This window comes from Pelmatolapia mariae, linkage group LG7 (assembly GCF_036321145.2).
Source record: "Pelmatolapia mariae isolate MD_Pm_ZW linkage group LG7, Pm_UMD_F_2, whole genome shotgun sequence".
Taxonomy (NCBI): Eukaryota; Metazoa; Chordata; class Actinopteri; order Cichliformes; family Cichlidae; genus Pelmatolapia; species Pelmatolapia mariae.
Window position 1 is genome coordinate 56,876,700 of NC_086233.1, and position 25,209 is coordinate 56,901,908.

Here is a 25,209-nt window from a genome sequence, read left to right on the forward strand (position 1 = left end):
GCCCAGGAAGCTGTAGCTGCCCTGGTTTACCTCTGAGCATGAGCATGCATATTTGTTAACTATGTGAGCATGTCCTGTAGAGTGACCACATGTCAACAGCATTATTATAGTAGGTTACACTGTAGTGGTGTGATGTATATCACCAGTACAGAGGTGTCAACAGGGGCCAATGGGTGCATCTCACCACTGAACATGGACTTTTGTGCAGAACTGTAGAAAGGCTTTACTGTGCCTGTATGAACGTGTGGAGACATGACAAGAAGAAATGAGAGGAGAGCCAGACAGACTAGACAAAAGAAATAAATCTGAGAAAGACTGAAAAAAAGATTTTTTTTAAATAAAAGCAGAAATAAAAGAGAGTTCGAGACTTCGAGCTCTTGATTACACACAGAAGACGCATCTCATAAGTTTAGAGAGTGTTCTGTCATTTAGAGCCACAGCAGTTCACACATCTAAACTCAGCAGCATTCAGATTTTGTGCCACCTCACAGCGGTAAACAATTAATGTCAGGCCTGGATGCTGTAAAGGGTAAACTCCAGAACCGAGTGCTAGAGGGGAACAACCCTGTGACAATAAAATTGAGGCTCTATAAATAAAAGTCTTTGTGGGGGATTTAATTCTTGAACAAAACACCGAAATCCTGATTACAGAGTAGTTGTGTAGAGCAGATTTTGTCATCTCCAATTATCTGTCAACATTATCAACCAACATTAGAGAGTTCTTGCGTCCCCGACTCTTGAAAAAAAACATCTGACATTGTGACAGGTGTAGATTTAATTTCTTCAAAGAAAACACCAAATGTATTTAAATTACTTTATTGATTTATTAATTGCATAAGTGTACAAAAAAGACATCTTTTCAGGGAAGGTGGAGAGCTGCAGGGAGCATTATCGCTTTGAGAAAACCCGACGTTTCCTTGCAGCACAACATTTCCCCAGAATTAACTGCAGGTTTCCATTTAAAATCCTTTTTTGGTAAAAACAATGATGAGTTCTTATATGACTGTGTTGAAGTTTCAAAACATGCAGCGAGATTCTTGCTTTATACTGTATATGCACATTTGTAAATGTATAAGTGACAGGATAATATTTAAAGACTGTTCTCATTTCTTTAGCAGGGTTCAGTTGTGTAGAAAACATAGCAGCTGTTTGAGGGTTTTTCTTTATAACTTCAAAATGGAAACAGTCTCAACACATCCCTTCTAGTCCAACTCTTTCTTCTAGCATTGCCACAGTCAAAAGGCAATTTAAAAGTCATATATTAAATCTATATAGGCATTTTCTAGATGTTTTTTTTTTTTAAATTTTTGCTGGTTTTCACTTCAGTTAAAACAGGAAGGTACCCGAATAGAACAGTAAAAATATCTCCAGAAACCAGCTGGCAGGCAAACAGTGGTGTTATCCTACATGTTCCCTCTGACATCAGTCGGGAGTAATGAAGACTAAATTCAGGAGTGAAAGTGGCCTCTGGACTGAAGGCTTCAACATTTAAAAATCAACTAGAAAGACACGACACTAATACTTTTGGCTCTTCTTTGAATGTAACACTAAAAATGAGGAAAATGTGGGAGCATTCTTGGTTTTTTATTGAGACGTGTGTGTGCAAGTGGAGAGGGTTGGCACAGAGTTTCATTCACAGCAGGATCAGGTCTGATGCTGACAGCCTCATGCATTGGAGTCGTCGTCGGTTACGCTGGGGTTCGGAGAATTGGAGATCTCTTTGAAGAGTTCGTCATCTTTCAGCATGCTCTGGTAAATGAGAGAAAAGCATTAAGTTTACTATCAGAAGCCATGGAAACAATAATCAGTGAGTAATATGTTCCTGGTTCTCACTGTCAGATTCTGAATGCCCTCAGAGAAAGCACCAATCTGTCTCACAGTTCCCTCAGAGTCCTCCATCTGTGAACAGAAAGCGTTAGATTTCAAATTTAATATGACTTTTTTTTTCTTTTTTAAATTAAGCAAACCATTAATGAATGCTGAAGAATAAGCTCACCTGTTCTAGCCGGTCGAGGTCATCTTCATAGATTTGGAGCTCGAAGCCTTTTTGGAAGCTCCGACCCTTTGGCATCTCCACGTCCATCGGACACACATACTCCTCGTTCTCTTCCTGCTTTTTCTTCCTCAGACTGCCAAAATTACCGAATGATAGTTTCTTTGGCTGGTGTGAACCGGACAGAGAGGACAGTTAAGTAATACATACATTCGCACAGGAACGCACACATACCAACCTCTGATTTAGAAAAAAAAAAAAAACAAACACAAAAAGGTCATCATATTTGATCAGTGAGTTTTCGAGACCTCTGCATCATCAGTGTCATTTTTCCTCCTGGAATAAATTGCACAATAAAATTTTAAGTAATATGTTGCACAAAAATGCCAGATGGAGCAAAAAGGATATGAACTAAAAATCATATGCAAACTGATATCGCAAGATTTAAACAAAACAAACAAACAAAAACTTACAATGTTGAATTTTATTCAATTATTTTATGGTTACAGGGTTGATGCCAGTTTTAGTGACTTAAAATTCCTTTAAATTCTATTTTAGTGTGTGAGCACATTTAATTTCCATGAGAAACTAAACTTTAATATCACTTTGTAAAATCAAATCTCTCAACTTGTTACCCATTTAAAGAGAATATGTAGGAAAAAGCATTTCCAACATATTTTCTTTGTAAGAACTCTGAGAAGTAATTGTAGTACTTGTAGTAAGAGAGGACGATCTGTCTCGTGCTTTACCTTGACCTTAGTGGTTGCAGTAAGCAAAGTGTAGTCTGGGTTTTCGAGACACTCCTGTTTGAGCTGCTGGGCCTCTGAGCCAATGAGCAGGTTGAAATGTGTGGCAAGGTGGCGCCGCAGCAGAGTCTTGTTGGGGGGGATGTTCAGCAGCAAAGCCATCGTCTCCACATTGAACCGTGGCTCCAGAACCTGAGCGGGAATTTGGTGTATTAGGAGTGGACACAACCCAGGACAGCGTCTGCTCTTTCAGGGAAATGAAAAACTCTCTCACCATTAGGCCCCCATGGACGCCGCTGCCTCTCAGGTTGGGAGCATATTCAGCAAGATCCACAGACCTCAGCCACTCCATCACCCTGTGGTTGGTCCACTGGGAAATCTCTGCCGGTGAAATGTTGTTCTACAGACACAAAGTACAAACCACAAGCACAGTGTGTTCACACATAGCTATGAGTATGTCAAGTCAGTGGGCCGAGCAGCAGAACAGGCTGTTAAAGCGAACGCACCTCGTCTGACGGCCGGCGACGGAGGCAGTTAGGCTCATAGTTGTTGAGTCGGAGGACTTGAATAGCTCTCTTGATGCTGAGGTGATGCAGAACGCTGCCCACCTTCAGGGAAAGCAGGTCATCCTGTTGGACAAAGACAGATATCAGTGATTCGCTCTAAAATTGACTAAACTGTGATTGTTATCCTTAAAAACACAAGACATCAGAGCTTGAACAGGATCAGAGAGCCAGTGCTGAAATACAAATACCTGAGAGGGTGAATCTGGGGTTAGAGAGGAAACTTTATTTTTATCATGCCAGGTCACTTCTGACTGATACATCAGCGCTAACTCATGCTGCACATCTTACCTGTTCCTGTGAAACATTGTTTGAAATAACAGACCAGAGCTTTCTAAGAGCACAGCATACCAACCAGTTCTCTGGGAGAATAATTAAAATAAATGCCATGAAGTTCAGTTCACAGACTGTAAAGGGGGTCTTACTGCCCAGAGCACTGAGGGGCTATTTGCTGTAAATGTTCTTTACTTAATCCCAAGGTTATGGAAGCTCCTCAAACTTCTGAGAAAATAACTGAAAATTGAGAAACTAACTTGAAATTTCAAGTTGTTAACTTGAATTTTTGACTTACCAATGGCAAAAATTACACTTTTTTCAACACCAGGATTAAAGCTGAAAGAGTGAGACTAAAAATGTGCCATAAGAAGAGGGTACATTTAAGGATGAGTATTAAAGCTTACTTACCTTGAGAGAGCACCATGAGGGCCAAGTGAGAAAATGCACAAACCAAACATTTTTAGTTTGCGTCTGCACCGTTCTTTTCAGAAGTTGACTACATTTCGTATTGACGTTTTTCCTTTTCAAGCTTTTAGTTATTTGGCTGTTAAATGTTGTGAAACGAGCTGTTGTTTGTGAACGTAAGAAGGGTTTAGTCCGCTGTGAGGCAGGACAGAAGAGTTGGAAGAGAAATTCTCCCTTGGTCTTTTTTTCCCATAACGTGATGTGAAAAGAAATGTATGTATGCAAAGAAGTATTGTTGCTATTGACCTCTCCATCCGCTGGTGTAAGTGCTCAGAGTCTATGTAAAAAAATTAGACTTCTTTAATCCTCCTAATAAAAACATATTCCTGGTTTATTAAACTTGCTTTGTAGTGAGGTTTCCATCACCACTGGAGCTCTGTGCTGTAACACTAACATGAGGTGACACTGGAGTCATCAGGCCAGCTTATCCACAGGGTCTGTGAGGGGAGTGAATGTCTCCTATCGGCACTCACCACAGTCATGTAGTGCAGCATGCGACCGTCCACTCTTCCCTCATCAAACTGGGTCTTATACTGAGGCAGGCCGATGTCATCCAGCCATCCTGAGAAGAGGCAGAGAGAATTACATGAATTATTAACTTGAGTAGAACATGAAGTAAAACATCACAAACATAAAAAACAGACCAGCAGACTCATGTCTTCGACTAGCAGCTGGTACTTACTTGTCACCCAGTTGTAGTCCAGCTTTCCCTTGTTGTCCTCCTCCTCTGAGCCGAGGGCCTGAAGAGCCAGCTGGAGCTTCTTTCTGTGCAGCGGGTGTTTGATGCCCAGCTCCTAAACATCCACAAGTTTGGATTAAACACACAACATTCCCCAGTTACTACACAGGAAGTTCAAGGCAGGAATACTTTGCTTTTCTACCAGCGTTGGTAAACTTATTAAATTCTTCTGCTTCATCGCACCCTCTCCAGGTCCAGCTGCGAGGCCTGTAGCAGTGTCTGTCCAGAGGAGATCCACACGCGAGCCATGTTTACATAAAGACCAAGACCCTGCTCCTGCAGCCAGTCGCACACCTGATCCTTCGGCCAGCGTGCAAAGGGAGCGTCTACGTCACTAAACAAGAAAAGAGAAGAGTCAACAATGAAATAGGCATGCAGACACGCCCCTGTGGACGTAGATTACTTGTAGTACATGCACTTGTTACATCTTTATTATTCAAACAAACACTACATTTCACTGTACAACACAGATTCAAAACAAGGAAACCACATTGTGACTTTCATTATTCATGCTGAATGCACTGACTCACTTGTTGACTCTTTGAAGGTCGCGAGACCAACCCAGTCTGGGTCCTGCTGTGGCACGCACTCCTCCTCGCTTGAACTCACCCTCTGGTAGATTGTCATCCAAGTTAAATGTGGTAGACTGGCTCCTTTTTAACCTGAACAATAAGACATTAAAGTTAAATACTTAAAAAAAGGACACTCAGAGGGAGGATGTTTACAGGTTTTCTACTCACTTTCCAAAGAGCTTTTTTATTCCTTTGGATTTTTTTCTGCTTTCTGGAGTAGTGGGGAGCGTGTGTGTGCTGTCGCTGTTGTTCGACCTCTGCGGCAGCCCTGCCAGATCGAGATGGTCCGTACCCTGTCGTTCTGTTTCAGCTGTGCAAACAAATGCCAGCAGATCAGCATCAGCATCATGAGGATAAGCCAGACAGAGCTGCTGCACAGGGTCAGTGCAAAGAGCCAGAAAACACTGAGACAGGCACATGACGACTCCTGAGAGGTCACTGTGAGCAAAGCGATACGCTCTCTAGAATGGCATGCATGCAGACACTGTTCACTGCCTGAGAAAAGGATTGTTACTTTGTTTTAGATTTAGTTGGAAGGTCTTTGAGAGCCGTTTAAATTATTTTATCGAATAATCTGGATCTCAGCACAGCTTTGTGCTCGGGGAAAGCTTTAAAAGAAACAAAGGAGTGTAGGCAAAAACATGCAGGAACATGGAAAAATCTACGTACACTACAGCACACTCAACATACACAGGTACAGAAGTTTGTGCAACAAAGAACAGAGACAAAGTACTGCAGCTATTAAACTAAAAGAAGATGTCAGCTGAATGGATGAGATCAGAAATTGCAGACAGAAATATTCAGCAGTTTGCTTTCTCTGGACAACTAGTGCAACTCTACCGTGACTTGTGATCTATACTGTACCTAGCATAGGCGCACTCGCACTCCTGCTGCGGTCTTCATGTGTTACAAAGAGCACAACACACAGGACAGGGTCCAACAGAAAAGAACAAGAGGCCAGAAATTATGAGTGAAATAATAACGGGATTGGGGAGAATGGACACAGATATACAAGTGTACAACACACACACACACACACACACACACACACACACACACACACACACACACACACACACACACACACACACACACACACACACACACACACACACACACACGCACACACAATAAAAAAAAAAAGCACGTAGACAGGACGAAGGACAAACACCAGCCCAGAAACACAGTTCCATAATTAAACTGGGACCACAGCCTGTGGGCTATAAATTATGGTCTTGGTCCATATAGTGTACTCCATGGGTGTGTCTTGGGGGGGGAAGAAAAAAATGTGAAGAAACTCTCACCACGTAGTGGGTTAAAAGCTGAACAAAGCACATTTCCACTAAATCCATGATCTCAAATCATGCCGTTTGCACTCACCAAGGCTTGGGCTACTGGTCGTCTTCTTGCCTCCGCGGATCTTGAAGAAACCTTTTCCAAAAGACGACCGAGCCTTTCTCGAGCCAAAGGGATCGTCCTCTACGGTGGCAGGTAAGGTGGCAGAAGGATTTATGGGTGGCTTTTCACTGATGCTACCGATCTCCTCACTTGTCTTCTGAGAGTACAAAAACATTGCTTGATTCTGTACTTACATATACTAAATGCCAGAAAAACTAAAATGAAAGACAATTCAAATGTGAAAGAAAAAAAATGGGTAAGGCTGGAAAAAGCAGTTTGAGGTAAATTAGTGGAAAATAAATAAATAAAATCACAACGATAGACAAAAATCAGTCTTCAGTTTTTAACCAACATCATTTCTGCCCATACCTGCTCAGTTTTGCTCCCATCCAGGTGATCCTGAGTCACAGTCTTTGTGTTCTCTTGACTGCTGAAAGCACAATGCAAATCACTTTAAAAATTACACTTCACTTAACAGTGCGAGTCTACAGGACATTATTAACCACACATAGATACTTCCCGACACACCGTCTGCAGGAAATGGACAAAACATGTGTCAGCCTGCTTACGAGGACTACAGCAGCATCTGTCAAGTGAATGGTTTAGTCGATCCTAATATGTTACTTCTTTGTGTTCTTCTGTACTAACAAGCATGCAAACATGCATTCACAATAAAATAAAATAAATAATACTAAGGAGATGACCGATCCTTAACAATAATCACACTCCTTTCTCCTTCCTTGAATGCACAATACAATGTCTTATACTTATTAAATGCTCCCATTGTGTTCATTTTGCAGTGCAGTGTGACAGGAAATGAGATGAGAACAAGCACTCATTGACATGTGAAACACGTGGTGCAACGCCACATGGACTGCCCCGGATAATTTAAATATATACGTGCATTAAACAGCATGCTTCACCGCTCTTACCACAATTTACAGTGTAAATTTACACTTTATTTATAGCGTAAATTGCAGTGGGAGCTTCCAATACTCAGAGATTTTAATGTAAAAATATGCAATTCCTGGCAAGTTACAGCATTGTAATATAAATACAAGACACATGCAGGCAGAATGAGCACCATTTCACTGTGTTTGTCAGTGAAGAATATGAAAGAGATTCCACTAGGATTGGTGGTTTGCCATGTTTGGATTTGCTGTTTGTTTGGTTCTTTGGTGTCTAGTGTTCCCCGGTTATTTGTTTTTTCATTTGTAAATTAAAAATATTGTTAAAAGAAAAACAAAGTCATGTATAACACATAAAATCTTTACCTTTCTACATCTGCCGGTTCAGACTCTGACACTCTCTCTGGATCAGACGGGCTGGGTGAAGGCGAGGGCTCTTCACTTAGTCCACTGGGGCTTTCCATCTGAGTCGGGGTCAGAAAGACAAAAGAAAATTTAAATGCATTAAAACTGTGACTTAAAAATTCTACAGAGTGCCTGAGAACAGTCTAAATCTGCATACAGAGATCTGACAAAAGATGTTATTCAACTAATTGGTTGTCCAGCTCTTCAACACTCATTTCCAAAGGAGTGAAATTAATGTGAAGTTTTTGTGAGAGTGAGTGTTTTACTGAGCACTTTAGAGTTTAATGATATGTGAAGTCGCTCCAGGGGAGGAAAAAGAGTAAAAGTAAAATTAAAAATATCTCATGTTCTCTGCTATTTAAATAGTGATTCCATGGGTGCCAGTTTAGCTTAGTGGGTGAACAGGCAACCGCATGCCACATGACTGAGACGCACCGACCAGGTTTGAGACCGACCCGTGGCCCTTTGCTGCATCTCCTCTCCCTCTCCACAAACCTCATCTGGGCTTTTCCCTCTCAGTTGTTCAGCATCCGTGCCTTCTTGTTTTTCTGACTCCACAGACGGAGGGCTAGCTGGGACTGTGGCGCATCCATCACCAGAACTCTCAACATACTCATTATCCTTTGTCTTTGTCTCTGTAATGGGCCAAAATATAAAAATCAAATTATTTAACACATGATCCTGTTTACAAGATGTAGGAAGTAGTTAAAAGGTTTTTACACACAAAACTACACAAACAACAAGGGGAAAAGGCAAGCAACCCAGGGACAGATGAAGGGTCTGTGTGGCAGCTAAAGCTTAAAATGCATTATTTTAGCACATCATTAATGGCAGTTTTTAAATGCTGTGAATCACATTTTATGTAAATTTGTCAAAATACTTAAATTTTTAGATTGTGAGTCTGAGTCTAACCTTTCTTTCCCTGCACGGACATCACCATGTCTTGAACTTTCTTGTACCGCAACAGTGACTGCTTCAGTTCTTCAATTTTACGATCCTGCAAAGAAAAATGAGGTCAGTTTTTTTTCCTGGAGCAGCTTTGGGTAGCTGGGATGTGATACAAGGTGAATCCTAGCTGGTCACATGTACCTTTTCTTCATTTGCTGCCATCAAAGACTCCACTGCCTTCTTCATCCTCTGGACTTCCACATCTAGAGAGGAGAGAAAAAAATTACTGAAAGAGTTCCTGGTGTGAAGTCTGAGGGTGTTAAAATGTGAGGATATGTAAAATTTAACATACAGGATGCAACATTACAGGCTGTCAGTCCAGCAACATCACGGCCACACTGCTTTTTAGAAACCAAACGTACACAGTGTTGGTGTGAGCGGGTGTTTTACATGTTAACCTTTGCTCAAACATTTCCACTTTTCAACACACTGACACACACTCTGTTAGCGGTCCCTTTCAGTCCTTGTGTATTTTGGCATACCTCAGCCTTTTCTACCAGTTTCCCTTCTTTCTTCACAGCCACCCTTTTGCTGAGAACATTTCTGAGGCTTCAGAAAACAGATGGCTGAACAGAACTTTTTTTGTCCTCCACTTGTTCAGTTTCCTCATTTTTCTTTTTAAGTTCACACTGCAAATTATGCTTATATCTCTCAAACTGTTTTTGTTGGCAGTGAAACAAAAGGCCAAAACTTTGAGATAAATCTACTCAAGGATGACTACAAATAAAGAAAATCCTTCTTCTGGAGTGAACCTGATAGAAAAGCTGCAGAATGAAACTCATTCATACTGAAACATTTTGAGAATCTGGCTGAGCAGAAGCAGTCCTAAGGATAAACTGTCAAAAAAACCCCATGCCTGTTAAACATTACACTGGTCTGGTCTACAGCTACAAATGTTTATTCAAGGTTACTTCTACCCAAGAAAAGTTTGACTAGTTATTAAACTCGGGGGCCTCGCTTATTTTTCCTCACCTGCACTGTAAATGTTTAAAAGGTATGCTCAAGACATGAAGGAAGCTTGTGTTTTTGCTTTAGTCATTAGGATTCTTAAAATGGACACTTGTCATTTGTACTTCAATATAGAGAATCATGGAGAGTGCGTGTGCTGTGCATGAAAAATGAAACTGTTCTATAAAGATGAATGTGGAGTATAGTATATATATAACTGATGGGAAAGTGGACATTTATTAAGACGGCTGTACATGAAAGATACTGAAAAGCACAACAGCAGGACAGGTTAGCAGGGTGCGCACGCACGCGCACACAGGTTGCTGGTGAAGAGAGGTAGGTGATTAACGTTGGAAGACATGAGTCAGAAGGTGGAGTAAGCAGTCTGAATGGAAACAACAAACAGTTCATTCTTCATTCCTGCTAAAAACACAAGGCAAACTGTTCTTGTTGCTGTTGTAGCCGGGCATTAAAAACTCAGTGACAGGATTCGTGCCATTAAAAAAAAAAGTTCAGCTGAGATGTAGCGCTCTGTGGTCGGGTACTAGCACTGGAACTGGTTATAATGGACAAGCAGAGTTCAGATGGCTCATGCTCGTTCATGCAAATAGGGGTGGAGGTGAGTGCAATAATAAAATCACAGACATAAAAACCCCCCTTACGTTTTTCTTTCAGCCTCTTTCTAAGAGTTTCATCTGGATGAGAGACTAAACAGGACAAGAAATTATAAAGTAAAAACTTGCACCAATTAAACATCAGGAATGCTGATCTTCAGCAAGGCGTGTGATCTGTCTGGTTTTCCCACCTCTGTCTGTGGGCTCTGCACCGTTCAAGCCAATGGCCTTGAAGCCCGTCTCGTCCTGGAGTCTCCTCATCTCTCCGTCTTTGCCTTCCAGCTGCCGCCTCAGTATGGCTAGCTCCTCCTGTTCACCAGGGGACAACAATGAGAAGATTTTGCCACCTCCTCCCAGTCCAAACAAACCACAATACAGGGGTTCACAGAGGATGACATGGCACACAGGCTGCAGGAGGGTAACGAGTATGAGGAGGGTGATAAGCACTGATCTCTGGAAGTGTTTGGATATTATTAAATATGCAAGCCATTTCCAAAAAGAAAACACCAACATGTTTAAATGACCAAAGCAGGAGTCAAGCACAGAGACATATCTTGTACATGTTATAACAGAGTGGATTAAAAAAAAAGAAAAAGGAAATGAGTGGGACAAGTGTAGAGAGGGACAGGAAAGAAGAACTCTGCCAACTCTCAACAAAAGCCCAGAATTAAAGCATACTTGTGGTTTAAAAATTAGCATTTGCTAAAATTGGTGCCTAGTAAATGCAGACTTAAGGAAGTGGTGTTTCTGATTGCACTTGACTTAACCATGCATTATAGCAAAATGCAGTGATGCACGGTTAAGTAAATTATTTGCAAGAATACATACATTTTTGAGCGTGAAAACAGAATCTAACCAGATTTAATCGTTTTATGCCTCAAAAATTTAAAAAAAAAGAAGAAGAGGTGCCAAAGGGAGAGGTCAAAAAACCATAATCATACAGCAAGCACAACAGTCATCCTGGGAAAAGCCGACCTTCATCGCCTGGAGTTTGTGCTCTTTCCTCTGTTTCTCATACTGCATCTGGCCCATTTTGATTTTCAGGCTAGAAAGCTTGGCCATTAGTGACTAGCAGTAAAGAGACAAGCCACGGAAAGAAGAAGAAAACAGAAATGGGAAGGAGAGAAGATAAAAAGAGATCAAGAAATGTTGAATATCTAAATTTCCAGGAAAATGACCACTAAAGCAGATTAAAAGTGGGCACCGCTGCAAACAACAACAAAACCCCCAAACAACACACAGTTACTACATGCAGTTCAAGAAGCATAAGACAGAAAACATCCAAAGCAATCATCTGGAAAATTCTAGTAAGCAGAGTCACTCCTTCACTTTTTCTAACTTCAGCATATAAAAGGGTGGTGGCAGTCTGACAGTCAGCTGGCCTTCACCTAGTTTAGTTTAGCTTTTGGTGTTCTTGGTTAACTTCTCTTTTCAAACTGTAAAACAAACAATTTTCTTGTCTGTGTTGTAACAATTAAGGGTCCATTTGATATTTGAACTCGTTTCATTTTGCAACCAAAACCTGAATTCACAGCATTCAAACAGCCATGAGGATCTCTGAATGAGAAGGAAAAAAATCCTAAATAACATGAAAAAAATCTTAGATGTTGTTAATGGATTTGGATTAAGAGGCAAAAGGGTGACAAACTCTTTGTGACCAGGAGAGAGGAAAAAAAACATAGTGGTTAGTAACCCCCCAGCCTCTGACTGACCACCTTCAAAGCAATTGCATCAGTTACCTGGCAGAAGGCAATGTGACTCCAAATAACTGCAGTCCTTCTCAGACAATTTGGTAAAGGTTTGTCAATATGTCATCTAACTCATAACACCCCATTACACTGCAATCAATCAGAGTCCCTCTGTTCCAGTGAGTGCAAATCATCTATGATGAGTCTTTTTGCAATAGAGGACTCAAGTCAGTGGTTGCACTGTGGTTATATCCCACATAAAAAGGAAGGCTGCTGAGCACCAATGTCATTTTGAAGAAGCTGAATCACCATCCTGCAGCAGTGTGTCACCATTTGTGGAGGAACTTTGAAATTTCTGTTTCAAATTTATGATGTTCTTGCTGGACCCTGAATATAAATAAATTTTTTGATGTAAAATTCTGTGTACGTAGACAGCAACAGATTGGCCACATATGTCAACAGATTTGCAATTTTTGCAGATTAATCACAAACACATTGCAAGTACAAGACAATTCCAAAAAGTTAGAACTCCTATGGACAGAAAGTCCATAGGAGGTGTAGCCAAGTGGCGGAAGCTTTTCGCTTCAGTGGTCTCAGAATCTCCTCTCTGCTCTTCACAGACGATGTGATTAAGCTGGCTTTATCAGATGATGGCCTCCAGCTCACACTAGAGCAGTTTGAAGCAGAGTGTGAAGCAGTGGGAATGAGAATCAGCACTTCCAAATCTGAGGCCATTGTCCTCAGGCGGAAAAGGGTGGAATGCCCACTCTGGGTCAGGGATGAATTCCTGCCCCAAGTGGAGGGGTTTAAGTATCTCGGGGTCTTGTTCACGAGGGAGGAGAGAATTGAGTGGGAGATCGACAGATAGATTGGTGCTCTGGGTGCAGTGACGCGGATGCTGTGCGGGTCCGTTGTGGTGAAGAGAGAGCTGAGCGTGAATGCAAAGCTCTCAATTTACCGCTCGGTGTACGTCCCTACCTTCATCTATGTTCACGAACTTTGAGTAGTGACTGCAAGAATGAGATCGCAGATACAAGGGGCAGAAAATGAGCTTTTACTGAGTGGCTGGCCTCTTCTTAGAGATAAGGTGAGGAGTTCAGCCATCCAGGAGACGCTTCGAGTAGAGCCGCTGCTCCTCCATGTTTAAAGGAGCCAGTGGAGTTGGCTTGGGCATCTGACTAGGATCTCTCCTGGGCGCCTCCTGGGTGAGACGTCCCAGGCATCCTCCACCTGGAGGAGATCCCAGGACAGATCCAGGACATGCTGTACATTATATCTCTCAGCTGGCCTGGGAACACCTTGGTGTTTCCCTGAAAGGGCTGGAGGAGTTAGCCAGGGAGAGGGAGGTCTGGGCTTCTCTGCTTAGGCTGCTGCCCCAATAGTATAACCGAGCCCCGGATAAACGGAAGAAAACAGATAGATTGATGAATAGATTACATTCAGTTTCCTCCCCACCCCTTCAGATTTTACAAAGCATCTGAACCGTTTAGGAATTAGGGTTGTAAATGCCAACTCAACCCCATTTCAGTTTAAAACTGACACTGTATTATCACCATTTTGATGCATCAAAGCCGCTCTGCAAATGCCAACTGACTGAGTGATCACAGTCCTCGTCCACATCTGCAAAGGAACCATTTTCAAGGCAACAAGATCCCAAGCTCATTGCATAGTTGCCAAAATTCTGGCTGTGCTGTGGTCTCAAACCACTGTTTTCCCTACTGTGACTACAGCATAATACTAAACAAATAGCAGCTGAAATGGTTGCATGAATAACTTTATCTAGGTAACAAGAGGTGTACAGATATTATATTTTTTGTTAAAGGGCATAAAAGAACATTTCAGCTGTTAAGTATTGACTTTAAACAGAATGGTGGATTTTGGCTGTTTAAAAAAGGGCAAAACCAGTCCTTAAGATACATAAACAGCTAGTAAAGTGCTCTGGAATGACTCACCTTAGTGAATTTAAGTTTCTTTTCATACTGTAGTTTTTCAGTCTCCAGTTCAGTCAGTCTGTACCGCAGCTCATTAATTTCAAGAATCAAATCCTGAAAAAAAACAAAACAAAACAAAACAAAACAAAAAAAAAAAAAAAACAGGTCACACCTTAAATACTGAAGGATAATTTTTCCCCCAACATTTTTCTGTCCTCTAGATAAAATTTTAACTCTAAGATTCCAAAATGAAATTTAAGTGAATAATTTTAACATCTCATTTACTGCTCCCATCTTGCAAATGGGACTTATATCAGCAAAAAGTTCTATAAAGTGACTACAAATGCATTTGAAAGCAGCAAATCAGTGCTTTCAAGCAGCAGCAGTGATAAAATGAGAGGAAGCTGCTTGTAGAAAAGAAGTGATTTATGTGCTGTGAGGCGGAACACGGACAGCAGCTTTTTGTTCCAGCGGGGTGGAAGAGATGGCCGCGCTGCTACAACAATACCATGACGTGTTTGAAAGCTTTCCAGACATTCTGCTCGGTCTATCTGGGAAGCAGAGATCTTCCTATCTCTAGTAAACAAATGACTGACAACATCTTTATAAAAATTTTGTCTAATAAAGTAACAAAAAAAAATCCAATTAATATTACAATAATGTGGGTATACCTTCAATGGCTAGTTTAGCAAATACTAACAACAAGAAATAAAAATGACTTTGAGACTGATAATAAGACGGGATCCTCTCTCCCCCAGGTTTAAGAGAAAAATAAATGAGTGTTTCATTATTGTTGAGTGTCTTTGTGTGTGTGTGTGTGTGTGTGTGTGTGTGTGTGTGTGTGTGTGCGTTAAGTGAGATAGAAAAGAAACATTCAGAAACAAAGAGGATTAGTTCACCTCACTGTCCCTAAATCCGTCATCAAAGTCAAGTCTCTCTTTTTTCATACTGTTGAGCTTCAGCTTAAGGTTGGACACTTCAGACATAAGCTCAAGCTTCTGAGTCTCCAGAGCAGTTCTACACAGAAGCTCCTGTAATAACAAACAAACAAACAAACAAACAAACAAACAAACAGTGTAATCAACACTGGTAGTACAGGCATTATTGTGTAAAAGTGGAGACACAAAAAGTCATCTGCAATACCTCAATGATTAACAGTTTTAACAACACGCCCCTGTTACACCCACTTTTAAACTTAGCACAGCAGTGCACACAGTAGATGTTTACTTGACAGGAGGGCGTAAACTCAGCTCTTCCACTTGAGAGTCCCAAACACATCTGCACCATATGTCCATTTGCAACTTTCACTACTGGGGGGCTTTGGTTTGGGAACAGCTTTCCCGTCCTCAGAGTGTAAAACAAACACACAAACACACACAGACCTGTTGCAGCATCTCCTCTGTGGCGTTGAGCTTTTCCCTGTGCTCATCCAAACACAAGTCCAGATCCCGAATCTTCTCCCCCTGAGCCTCAACCTGGTCTGTCAGTACACTCACCTGCATGAACACAAGGTAACACATTTTACAAAGGACAGCAAAGCCTGATATTAAACAAACCAAAGGTCAAGTTATTAAAGAACAGCATGTTGATGAGCCAAAGTTATCAGTTCCACTCTTTGTACTATTATAGATTTTTCAGAGTTTCAAGTCAGAAGAGAAATCTCTCTTAGTGCGTCAGGGGTGGCAGCAGCTGTAGAATGATGCAATCAACATATACAGATACCCTGATCCTAAAAACAGCGAGGGAGAGAACTAAACAAATCTGATCACAGTTCAAGTGCAACATATCTTTTGCATGTAGGGCAGAAACACAAGCAAGCTTTGAAACCTCCAGTTAGGTTTTACAATGTTTCAGTTCCTTTCCAGATCCTGGAAACCTATACAACCTATATCCTATACAAACACTGGCTAATAATTACATTAGTAACCATTTGCCACCCACGGGAAATTCATTAAAAATCAACAAACAAAAATGAATTAAATAATAAAGCATTATGTGAACCATTATTCAGAAATTCACAGTTTCTTGAAATTTTCAGAGCTGCAGCAGATTTATTGAGTTTATTAAGGACGTCAGGCTGCGCTCCATTTTCACCTTTTAACTCCGTGTTGATTTTAAGTACTAGGAGTATTTTCTTAAGTAAAACAATATTTATCAGTAGGTTTTTTTGTGTGTCAAACCCCTGACCTAATTTTTTGAGCACTTGTTTCAATGCTTGATGTTGCTAGGTTACAAAAAAGGTTTTCTCCCCCGCCATTGTTTACAGTGTTGATAACGCAAGTCCTGCCCCTTCTTGTTTTTGACTGGTCGATGAGAGGGAGAAGTAACATTGATGAGCTTCACAGGAGTTTTACAGAAAATAGATGGAGGAGATGGTAAAATTATGGAATTACTGCTAGGCAGGTACCTGAAGCACAAGAGACTCCTTATCACTTTCTAGTCGTGAAAGCCTCTCCTGGTAGTGGTCACCTCCACTCAATGAAATGTGTCCATTAGACTGGGGAGAGAAAAATAAATTATTAGAAGAACTCTACTGAGCCATTTGCAAGGGTATGATAATGTATTCCTCCGCTTTAAAGACAAAACTTCAAGTCTTTAATGTCTACTAATGTTCTCAGCTGAAATTCTTCACATCAAAGTGCCTGAGCAGCTACACCACTTCACCCTGCACAAATAAAACCTTACATGGTTGAAATGGAGAGGCTCACATTCAGACTGCTGTACACAGAGTAGGTTACAGCATTACACAAAAACTCTCACTGGCCTGCAGCCAGTCACTGCTCTGATTCCCAAGAAGTCTGCGCGTTTCTTGCTGCACATCAACTGTGACACCAACACAGCTAATCCATCTTGGATTCCATGGGAACTCAGCAGAACAGGACAATTGTTCTGTGTTTTCGCTTAGCAAACAAGCCATTTGTGGACTTGGATACAAAACTGTTTGCCCACACTATTCTGTATTAATACAGCTTTAATTTGGCACGCGCAACAATCAGAATCAAACCAGCTGTGCTACAGTTTGTTTGAAGGACTTCGTGCCCAGCCATCACAGGAGAAACTCCTTCCATGATTACACAACTTGCACTGATTTCAAAAACAGAAAATGCAACACGAGCGCTACAACGGTTTTCCCTGAGGCTACACTCTTCTGGATGGCAGAAGAGCAAAAAGAGGTCGGTTTGCTTTAATTTCTAAAGACCTGTTAATAAACTTTATCTCTTTCCATGAATCCAATTGATATTTCTAACATCCACAAGTAAGGGTCTTACCATGTGACCGTGGAGCCATTCCACAAGGCTGTCAGCTGTGGAGTCAGGGATCTGGCATCGTAGACTCTCCCTTTCCTCCGAGTCCATCAACTCTAGGACACTTCTCAGGTCTTCCAAAAGGTGAAGCGCTCGCAAACTACCCATAAAAGGTGACGTAGGCGACTGGCAGTCAAACAAACCATTGGAGTAGTCTATAGCTTTGGAACCTGAGACAAAAAAAAATCACAACAGGAATAAATATGAGGATAAAAATCAGTCCAGAGACAGACTGCAGTGTCATCTTATGCTGCATGTGATGTTTGTTAACAAGCTTTAGTGAGTAAAAGTTCTCATCTGCTAGATTACAGAGGACATCAATCATTTTGCGGCTCAGGCACTAACAGTAATTGAAGAACACAATATAATTTTCCAAAATGTTGGGATGCTGTGTAAAATGTAATCAAATTATTTAAAGCCAACACTGAATACACAATTTATAAAAATGTTGAAACTGAATAACTGTCATTAAAAGAAGAAGTGTATGTTAAAAAAAAGTGTATTTCATAAAGGTTGGAACAGGCATGTTTACCACTGTGTTGCATCGTCTCTTTCTCTAGCAACATTTTAAGCCTTCTGATGAGGACACAAAAGGCTGGCAAAATCAAAAATGTTCCCATTCTTACTTACAACAGGTTGGGCTCCCTTTGCCAGATTTTCTGGACCCTTCTTATAGACCTTTGCTACTTTAATTAAAGTAGAATCTGGTTTGGCATAATCTTGCTAACATAATCAAAGATCTTAAAGACATTGTCTGGATGGCAGAATACATTACAATTAAGCTGCAGCATCAACAGCATCTTTACAGATTTGCATGTCACAAGCACTAATACACCCCATCACATCAATACTGATTGATCAGACTAAAGAACTTTTTTCTCTCTTGACTTTTCACCAGTTCATGTCAAACGATGTCATGCCGAGTCATTTGTGTTAAATTAGTGATAGCATTCAAATGACTTCCTGAGATTTGTTTTTATTCAGAATTTAGACACCACCTTTTGGAAATACACTTGTGCACACTATAGGTATCACATTTCTAAAAATTATAACACCGCACTATAGAAAAAAAAGAAGGTCAATTTACACACAATAAAGATGATATACAAATACCAGCATTGTAACATTACTCTGAACAGGTGAACAGACATTTGGGCATAGACCCACTGCGGGGGAAGGGATATGGAGAGAAATGTAATGCATATAGGTGACTGGATGAGATTTACATAGGTAAAAAGAAAAGAAGTTTAATGATGCTATCAGAGTGACCTTTTTCACTTGGATTCTTTTATTGTTAAAGACTGACAAATACACAGGGTGGGGCATTAACTTTTCCCAGATTTTAAAAGGGGTAGAAAAAGTTTAAGAACCACTGGTTTAGAGTTACACAGACTCAAAGAGCAAAGAATAAAGGCTAGATGGAGCACAAGATATCACATGACAGCTTGAATGTCAGCTGTGCAACAAGCCATAACAAGACACCAGATAAGGGCTTATCAATGTTGACTCAACCTGGAAGACCTGCAGAGACTTTGTTGCTTTAGGCTTTCACGAGTACTAAAAGTCATGGTAAAATATTGCGCTGATGGTTTTTAATGGGAGAGGTTTACCTGCTATAATTCCATCCATCTGCTCAAGAGCAGCAGCCAACATGTCGCTGGCATCAGACATCATCTTCAGTCACTGACAAACCTATAAAGACCAATAAAACCAGGTTAAAGGGTTAGCCCCAAAACACAGTTAATGTTAATGTTTTAAACAAAAATTTAAGAGAAACAATATTAGCAAAAGAAGAAACTATTTTTTTAAACTACAGTTCAGTTCACATTTCAACTTACAGGTTACAGATTTATTTTATTTATTTTTTTTAAAACATGCCTGCTCATTTGCTCATGAACATAAAATAAACTGTTATTGTTATGTATTTCCAGTTCACTCTTGAACAGGATGATCTTTGAATGTTACAGCTTTAACCAGGCATAATTTTTTAAAAACTTGTTTAAGCCACAAAAAACAAAACGAAACAAAATAAAATTTCCTGATTAGCAGAGGCAAATCAAAATTGTGAGATACCCAATTGGGATAATGATTACAAATTTTAACTTATGGATGGCAGCAAAGTGGCAGAAACCTAACGCACGGATCCACCATGGTGCTGGAAGATAAAAAAAATTGTGTTTTGCTAAGAATTTTGATTTTGATCTGATGTTATGAATATTTTGATGTGCCAGTTGTTTCTGTCACAGCTAACCACATTCATTGTTCACAACTTAAAAAAAAGAAAAAAAAAATATATATATATATATATTTTTTTTTTTTTTAAAAACTGCAGCCAAATCACTTTTACACACGTGTTGTGTTATGAGGAGGCGGCTAAATCTGATAACACACTGCCTGCTTGGATCAAGGCCTTCTCTGCTTTTTTTAAGAAGTAATTTTGTGTATCATTAAACATTAATTCAGCTGCAATACTGTTGGGTTTCTTTGAGCCATGAATTTCGAGTCTTTAACAGCTGGTAAAACACCATAATTCTGAGTAGGGTTTGACTGTATAAAAATAAGTCAGTTTTTGCATGGTTATATGATAGCACGGCATCTCTGGCAGCTTAAAAAACAAAACAAAACAAACAAACAAATCAGGTGCTTTGTTGAGTTCCTTTAACTTCCTGTTCTTTAACTCAGTGCTGAAGAGTTCTCATGTATATTTTCTAAAACGAATGAATGCCACACTTATAATATTAAATTAAACCAATATCTAAAACACTGGTATTCTGAATGTCCTATCAACAGGACAGTTTTGGATTGGATTGGGATTGAAATAAAGATGCATTTAAATAAAGATGCATTTTCGTGTCCCAACCTTGGAGATTTGCCCAAACAACACAGCAGTCCCTTTCTCTTCTGATGTTCAAAAGACCCTGCTGTATATTTGTACATGTTTAAGCATGCAAATAGAGATGTTCATATGCACACAAATACCCACTGACACCTCTTCCTGTAGTCAGCTACCTTCAATCCTGGGCGTGCCCAGCACTGGGACGTTCCACCATTTTCAGACTTTATGGAAACCACCCACAGACTGAGCACTGTTATTTAAGCATTTCTGTGGTCACAGTTTCCATTATGTGTAAAAGAAGCATGTACTAAAACACAAGACTCGACACAACACACAGCAGACAGAGGAGAGGAGTACCCAGCATGCCACTGGTGCTGGGTGGTTTCCAACAGTAAAATCCTGAATGTGTGTAAAAAGGCTTCTCTCAGTAACAACAGTAGCTGCTTACTACACATTTTGCAAAAGACCTGACATTTAGAAAAGGCAGGGCAGAATTCGAGCATTTTACAATGTTTCCATGGAAGGACGAGGGCTGGTATACAAATATTCTGCACATATATCCATAAATATTTCATGCCTGTGCGTGTAGACACCCCTAAAAAGCAATTGCAACCCCTTTAGGAACCCTGCAAGGGATGACCTTTGAATGGTTGTCAGCTAAAATCTAAACTAAACTAAACTGACTAATTGATTAATTATACAAATCATGCTAGTTTATATAAGAATTCGGTTTGCTAATAAGCAGCACAAATTCAAAAGTCAATTATAATAATTATAATTTAGAAGCTAGAACTAAGAAACATCCTTGGTTAACATCCTTGCAAGCACAGTATGCTGCTTAGTGCATGGTTAAGCTGCTCAATTAACACTTTGACAAAGTTGGATTTCACTCACTTTGCTTTTGCAGGCAGATAAGCAGTTTAGAAATTAGTAAATTAGAACAGCTTTTCAATATTTTAGTTATTAAAAACAGAAAAGTAAAATCTCAGATGTTAAGAGTCTGCTGATAATGTGAATGCTGTTAGCGTCATGATGTGAAACCGGAAACAATGGGACAACATCTGCCCATATCTACTGCCAGTGCTGAGTGCTCCCTTAACAGTTTCTGACGTTTGAATCCTCATCTCAGGGATATGATAACCAACAAAGGACCGAGTGGACTGATGAACATCAATCATTCAGCTGATGCCAGTTTTAAAGAGTTTTGCAAAGAACCAATAAAAATTACCTGCAAACTGGTAGTAAAAAAATTAATTAAAAAAAATAAAGTCATTGTCTAATCTGACTGTTTGTGTACTGTAGCAGCTTGGTTCGGTCTTTGACCTTTTATGAAGTTCTCTGGGTTAAAGCAAATATAGATGGAATTATTTTATGATACTGAAATGTTTACCTGGCTGCTGGTCTGCTGTTTGATTCCAGGCTCATTACAGTTTTATGGGCATGTGCTATTGGTGAGGTTTGTGCAACTTTGAGAAAAGAAAGAAAAAAAAAAAAGCACATCCTGCCAGCACTGCTTGAAATGCATAAACTACAAACAGACTGAGGGAAGGCTTTTATTGTGGAGATATCTCAGCATTTCACAGCAGCCAGCACAGAGTTTGGATCATGATGAGACAAAACTGGAATCCAGACCTACAGGGCATCCCCTTCAAAAGCCTGAGTCAGCTTTTCTATCACAGCAGAAAAGCAAATATGGGTAAGGTTAGCACATGGCCTTTAGCAAACATACTTCAAACACCAGCCCAAGACCAGACATGCTGCTCTGAAACCTGCTAATAAGTGCAAACAGCCTTCTGAGCACTTCCACAGCTTCATCCTGGATGTAGGATGGACACAGCAAAAAAAATTCCTAATTACAGGGACATGCACTCTTTCCTCAAGTCCCAGGAAGCCTCCATGTTGCTTTAGTTATGTGTAAACATAAGATGGTTGTCTAGAAAGCAGCCAAGGTAACAGTCTGTGCCGTTTTTTTAAAGGTCTGGGACAAGTGATTGTTTTGAATTACAAAATAAGTGTTCATTAAATGTCATAATTTTCCACATTTGAAAGAGACAGGTACATACTATATATGACAAACTGTAACAAAGCCTTTTAAATCTAGATTTATAAAGCACTTTTATTTTATGATGTATGTAAGGCATCTGTCCAAGGCTGATATCAAAGGAGACATCTCAAAAATCCCAGTGAGCAAGCATCGCTCTCAAACAGAGTCCCTCTGTCTGCCTGTCTATAAGCACCACTTACACCAGCCATAAGACAAACAGAGAGCTCTATTGTTCATCATAGTGGTTTGTTTTGACTGAGCTGCATAAGCACACAAAGGCTGGGATGGGGGAAAAAAAAAAACGGCATTGCAATGCTACAGTTGACACCTGCCTGCATACTCTTTTCAGACTAAAGAGCCTCAAAAGTAAACTGAAAGAGACATGCAAAAGCAGCCTTGCCCCTTGGTGAAAACAGCCATGTAATTCACAGAGACATGCAGAGAACAATGAATACAGGAGGGAGAGTGGACCACTATAATTGCTTTTCAAATCCTGCAGCTCAGGTCCCTTTAGGCAACATATCCCTACTTCACTGGGTGCTCCCCTAAGAGCTCCAGTACTCGTGGTATAGAAAGAAAATAAAGAGTGTATCTTAATTCCTGAGTTACACGTGCCCAGCGAACTATGCTTCAGCACATGCAGCAGCAGCACACAACAAAACAGAAGCCTCTGGCTCATTTTCTTTCACAGATAGTTGCATGTGCCTGTAAAAACTGATAGCAGTCTGTACTGAGATGAATAGCTGTCATGTTAGAAAAGACTAGAAAAGACAAACCAGGCCAAAAATCACACCACAGTTTGTTTTACTTAGTCTGTTTTTATCCAAATTACGTGGCAATTTCCGTGGACATGCCAGCATAGGCCCACATAATAACACTTTATATGTTTTGACTCATGCAGGCCTTGACTCATTCTTCACCTTTACGCAGTTTTTCTATGACAAAAGCCAAACTCCTTTTCTACCACAGACAGAAAACAGTATATTTAGCACAAAATAAGGAATCAACTCACTGCTTTTAATTTAGAAATCAGAAGAGTATCTAAGATATTTATCATATACAAGAGGCAAAAAAAAAAAAAAAAACTTATATTCCCAATGTTTTTCCTGAATAAAAGCGGGCTTTTATTGAGGTTACTTTACTTAGCCATAGGCAGTAAACTCCTGTGCCTGCAGGGATTTGGTGTATGTGTGGACACATTTAGAGTATTCATCAGCTACCTGCAGGAATAACCTGCAGCTATTTCCAACATGGCTGAATAGGCTGGATGCCCATCTTTACTTTTATACCTCCCGGCAAGAGGTTTGAAAAGTGGACAGGGAATTTTCCTCTATCTTTAGACTGGCTGGAAATAAAATCATGAAAAACCTTAATGGTATTCAAGCAATTAGTGATGTAGCAATGTAAACACAGCTTCCAAAAGGTGGAAATGTAGTTTTTAAGATAAAGCGTTTCATGTGAGAAGGGCTTCCAAGTCTTTTCCTGCCTGCATGTATGTGCACAGTCGTGGCAGAAGTTCATTTGTGTTGGATGGAATCACACATTCTTTTCATATTACTCACAAATGCACAACTTGTGTCTTAACTTGACTAAGTCCTTCATCTTCATGCACATGCAATGAAATGCAACACTGAATAAAATACACGCCATACAGAAGATTGGTTATGCTGCTGTGAACAACAGTAGGCTTGTTTTTTGGGGAATTTTCCTTAATATAAACTCCTTGCATTTCCTTTTTTGGCTGCAATGCGGTGAAGACAGGAAGATGCTGAAAAGTGACCCCTGGGAGTGTGTGAATAACAAAGAGCGAAGCCCTAAACTGATTTCAATTAGCATTAAAAAGGGGATTAAGTTAGTAAATCAATGAATTCAAGGAAAAGCACCCAAAATTACTGTTGGCAACATCTGGTTTCCAGACAAGTGTGCTGCTTTCAAGAGCTTTTTTTAAGAAACAAAAAGGCCAAACTATAACACAACAACTGATTAAGTTTCACATCTTAGATGAACTCCAGAGAGTCTACTTCACATTCGGGGGCAGTTCACGATCACTATACTAAAGCTAAATCCCACTAATTCAGCACCTAGGGCAAGGCAAATGAATGTTACTTTAGAAACAGATAAAAACAGAGGGGGAAAAAGGGTAAGAGCAGCCTCAGGCGATGGAAAACAATGGCACAGTGCAGAGATTAGATATGTGGCAGGTCATAAACAGACTTCTTCCAGTTAGCTTCTGTTACATATTTAACGTAAAGCTGAAACATTAACGTTTTGTCTACAGTCGGGTATTTAGGACACTTTGCGTCATTCGTTTCTTACGGTGTTAACTTTAAATACGAGTCAGATTTCACTAACCAGACAAAACCTAACAGCTCAGGGACCTGCTGGTTATAAAAAGTTAGAAAAGTGACCATAAAACGGTCGCGTTGTGAGGCATGCGCGCGCATCTGCGCGAGCCTCAACGGCAGCAGCTTGTTCGGACTAAACGGTAACTTTAGCAGACTACAACAATAAATCACAGCTGTAGCCTCAAGACGGACGCGTACCCAAACTCTTCTCGAAGAATCTCAGCGCTTCCGTAGTTTCGTCTTCTCGTTTTTTCTGAGAAAAATCCACAAAAGCTGTGTTCTGAACTTCTCCGTGCCCACCAGTACGACCCTGCCGTCCGTGCACATCGCTACGCCATGATGTCGAAGTGACAGGGTCGCTGGAAAACTTTGCATGTCATGGCTGAAAAATCCCACCCCTGCTACAGGCTTGGATTGGCCTGGAATTTAAATAGGAGTCCTGGTGCGTTCACTGTTACGTGCCTAACATAGGAGTTGTGAGTTTT

At 40.3% G+C, this 25,209-nt stretch overlaps 1 protein-coding gene across 1 annotated transcript; it reads right to left on the reverse strand.

The window, feature by feature from the left end:
- Positions 1 to 800: 800 nt before the first annotated feature.
- Positions 801 to 25,111, reverse strand: ppfibp1b (PPFIA binding protein 1b). Its single transcript, XM_063479913.1, has 26 exons — positions 24,923 to 25,111; positions 19,110 to 19,191; positions 17,464 to 17,669; positions 16,602 to 16,691; positions 15,577 to 15,690; positions 15,094 to 15,225; positions 14,216 to 14,308; positions 11,551 to 11,643; positions 10,767 to 10,884; positions 9,155 to 9,216; positions 8,978 to 9,062; positions 8,561 to 8,700; positions 8,027 to 8,124; positions 7,122 to 7,182; positions 6,735 to 6,909; positions 5,523 to 5,664; positions 5,313 to 5,444; positions 4,966 to 5,116; positions 4,726 to 4,837; positions 4,517 to 4,605; positions 3,246 to 3,368; positions 3,014 to 3,139; positions 2,743 to 2,931; positions 1,997 to 2,161; positions 1,834 to 1,899; positions 801 to 1,749 (listed from the first exon to the last, which is right to left on the reverse strand). The coding sequence occupies exons 2-26, from the start codon at positions 19,171 to 19,173 to the stop codon at positions 1,666 to 1,668; spliced, it is 2,910 nt and encodes a 969-aa protein (XP_063335983.1). The 5' UTR covers positions 19,174 to 19,191; positions 24,923 to 25,111; the 3' UTR covers positions 801 to 1,665.
- Between the last annotated feature and the right edge of the window lie 98 nt (positions 25,112 to 25,209).

Bases quoted from the DNA above. Each gene is read 5' to 3' on its own strand.
- ppfibp1b (XM_063479913.1), bottom strand. From the start codon at position 19,173: ATGATGTCTGATGCCAGCGACATGTTGGCTGCTGCTCTTGAGCAGATG. The intron at 4,838-4,965 runs GTGCGATGAAGC...GTGGATGTTTAG, and splicing joins CGCAGCTGGACCTGGAGAGG to GAGCTGGGCATCAAACACCC. The intron at 2,162-2,742 runs GTAAAGCACGAG...GGTTCACACCAG, and splicing joins CTGCAACCACTAAGGTCAAG to CCAAAGAAACTATCATTCGG.